General features: G+C 43.9%; 1 protein-coding gene across 1 annotated transcript in view; it reads right to left on the reverse strand.

The window, feature by feature from the left end:
- Positions 1-2,042, reverse strand: part of CATSPERD (catsper channel auxiliary subunit delta) — a 119,768-nt gene that overhangs the window by 47,167 nt on the left and 70,559 nt on the right. Inside the window, exon 13 of the mRNA XM_006896432.1 lies at positions 1,600-1,713. Coding sequence (XP_006896494.1) covers positions 1,600-1,713 — 114 coding nt within the window. The remainder of the gene's footprint in view (positions 1-1,599; positions 1,714-2,042) is intronic.

Below are 2,042 nucleotides of genomic sequence, written 5' to 3' on the forward strand. Positions count from 1 at the left end.
GAGAGCCCTGGGGCGAGATATTCTAACCGACTCAGCAGCCCTGGGGGCGAGAAAGGTGAACTGCTCCATAAAGACTGTGGGCTAGAAAGCCTCAGGGCAGTTTGTTGTCACACGAGGACGAGGTCCTTAATGACACCCAGCAACAACAATCAGGGTCTAAGTAAGACATTTGCGATCTGCCCCCCCCCCCCAATTTGGTTCCTCCAGCACCCCTCAGAGGTTAGAGATATTGGCTGGGAAGTGACAGAAGCCAGCTCTGGCTGAACTAAGAAGAAAAAGAAATGCCTAAGAGTTAAACATGGAATTGCCCTGTGATGTAGTATTCCCACTCCAGAGAAAATCACAACAACCCAAAGTCAGGTATGCAGACATTTGGCCACCAATAAGCATTATTCTCAATGATGGAAACAGAAGTTGTTAACAGTTACAGCTTGTTCAGCTCCACAATCAACACTCTTTGCACCAGCAAAGAAATCAGGAAATCAAAAGAAGAATTGTCTTAGGTAAATCTGCTTTCAGGGACCTCTCCAGAGTACTGAGAAGCAATGATGTCAGTCTAGAGACTAAGGTGCACCTGATCCAGGCCATGATCTTTGCAATTACTTGCTATGCAAGCTGGGAAATGAGTAAGGATGACAGAAGAAGAATTGATGCCTTTGAGTTGTGGTGCTGGAGAAGAGTCTTGAACATATCATGGACTGCCAAAAAAAAAAAACAAATAGGAGAGGGTCTTGGAGAGGGTGAAATCAAGTTTCTCCTTGGAGGCTAGGTTTTTGAAGCTCTGTCTCAGATACTTTGTGTACATGGCCAGGAGGCACTGATCCATGGAAAAGGACATCATGCTCAGAATGATGGAGGGACAGTGCAGGAGAGAAAGATCCTGGATTACATGGACTGATATAGTAACTGGGGCAGTGAGGGTAGAGGTGTCAGAGTCAGTGAGACTGGCTCAGGACAGCACAGGCTTCAGAGCTGTTGTACATAGGGTGGTTATGAGTTGCAGGCAACTTGATGGCACATAACAACAACAACCCATCAACAGATGATTAAATATTACTCAGTCATAAAAAGGAATTGCATTTTGATTTGTTCTATGATGTGGACAGACTCTGATATGTTCTGCTTAGGAAAGAAGTCAGACAAAAAGGACAGCTCTCAGTCAAACTGTGAAGGCAGCCACGTTGGGCCCAGTGACGGATTTTTCTCCATTTCTTCACTCCCAGAGAGTGACCTGTCTCTGAAAGTCTCTTTCCCTTTGAGACTTCTCTTTTCTAATAAATCTAATTTCTTTCACATGCACAAAAAAGGGATGGCTGTCTTATGACCCCATTTGTGGGCTGTCTAGAACTAGCCCCCCATAGAAGGGTACATTTTATGTTATATGTGTTTTTTTTGTTTTTATTTTAGTTTAGTTTATTCTTTTTTGTGTGTACCATCAAATCGGATCTGACTGGCACAGGAGAAGATGGTCCCTACTTCTCCAGCAGAGAATTTGGTGGATTTGAACCATGCACCTCTGGGATTGTAGTGCAGCTTCTTGCCACTAGGCCACCAGAGCTCCCTTTAGATGTGGTTTTTAAAAACAGAAAACATACTCACCAGTGGAATCAGCGACTTGTTCAAGTGGGCAGTAAGTGTAGCGGTTAACTTCAGCTCACTGTTCATGTCGATGGTGTACATTCGGTTTTCAAAGTTCCCTTGGAGAATTTCTATCTGGTTAGAAAAGTAAGACAGGAAGTCATAAAGTCATTCACACACACACACACACACCCTAAAAGAAATGGCTTTGATCCCGGGTTTCGGCACCACAAAAAAAAAAGAAATGGCAAGTGAGGCACCGGGGAGTCCCCACCTCGGGTCGCACTGGGCTTGCTATATTGTCTTTCCTGCTAGACTTCCTGCAACCACAGTCCCTCCATTCTTCCCTCCAGAAGGAACCTTCCCCTCTTTATTTATTTAATTTTATTAATTTTAATGAACATTTACAGAGATTTTTGGATTTCCATTCATTCATTGTTGCACTTTTCTCCCTGCCCACTCCA

The sequence above is a fragment of the Elephantulus edwardii genome, unplaced genomic scaffold (assembly GCF_000299155.1).
Source record: "Elephantulus edwardii isolate Elephantulus edwardi_28Jun2011 unplaced genomic scaffold, EleEdw1.0 scaffold00185, whole genome shotgun sequence".
Lineage (NCBI taxonomy): Eukaryota > Metazoa > Chordata > Mammalia > Macroscelidea > Macroscelididae > Elephantulus > Elephantulus edwardii.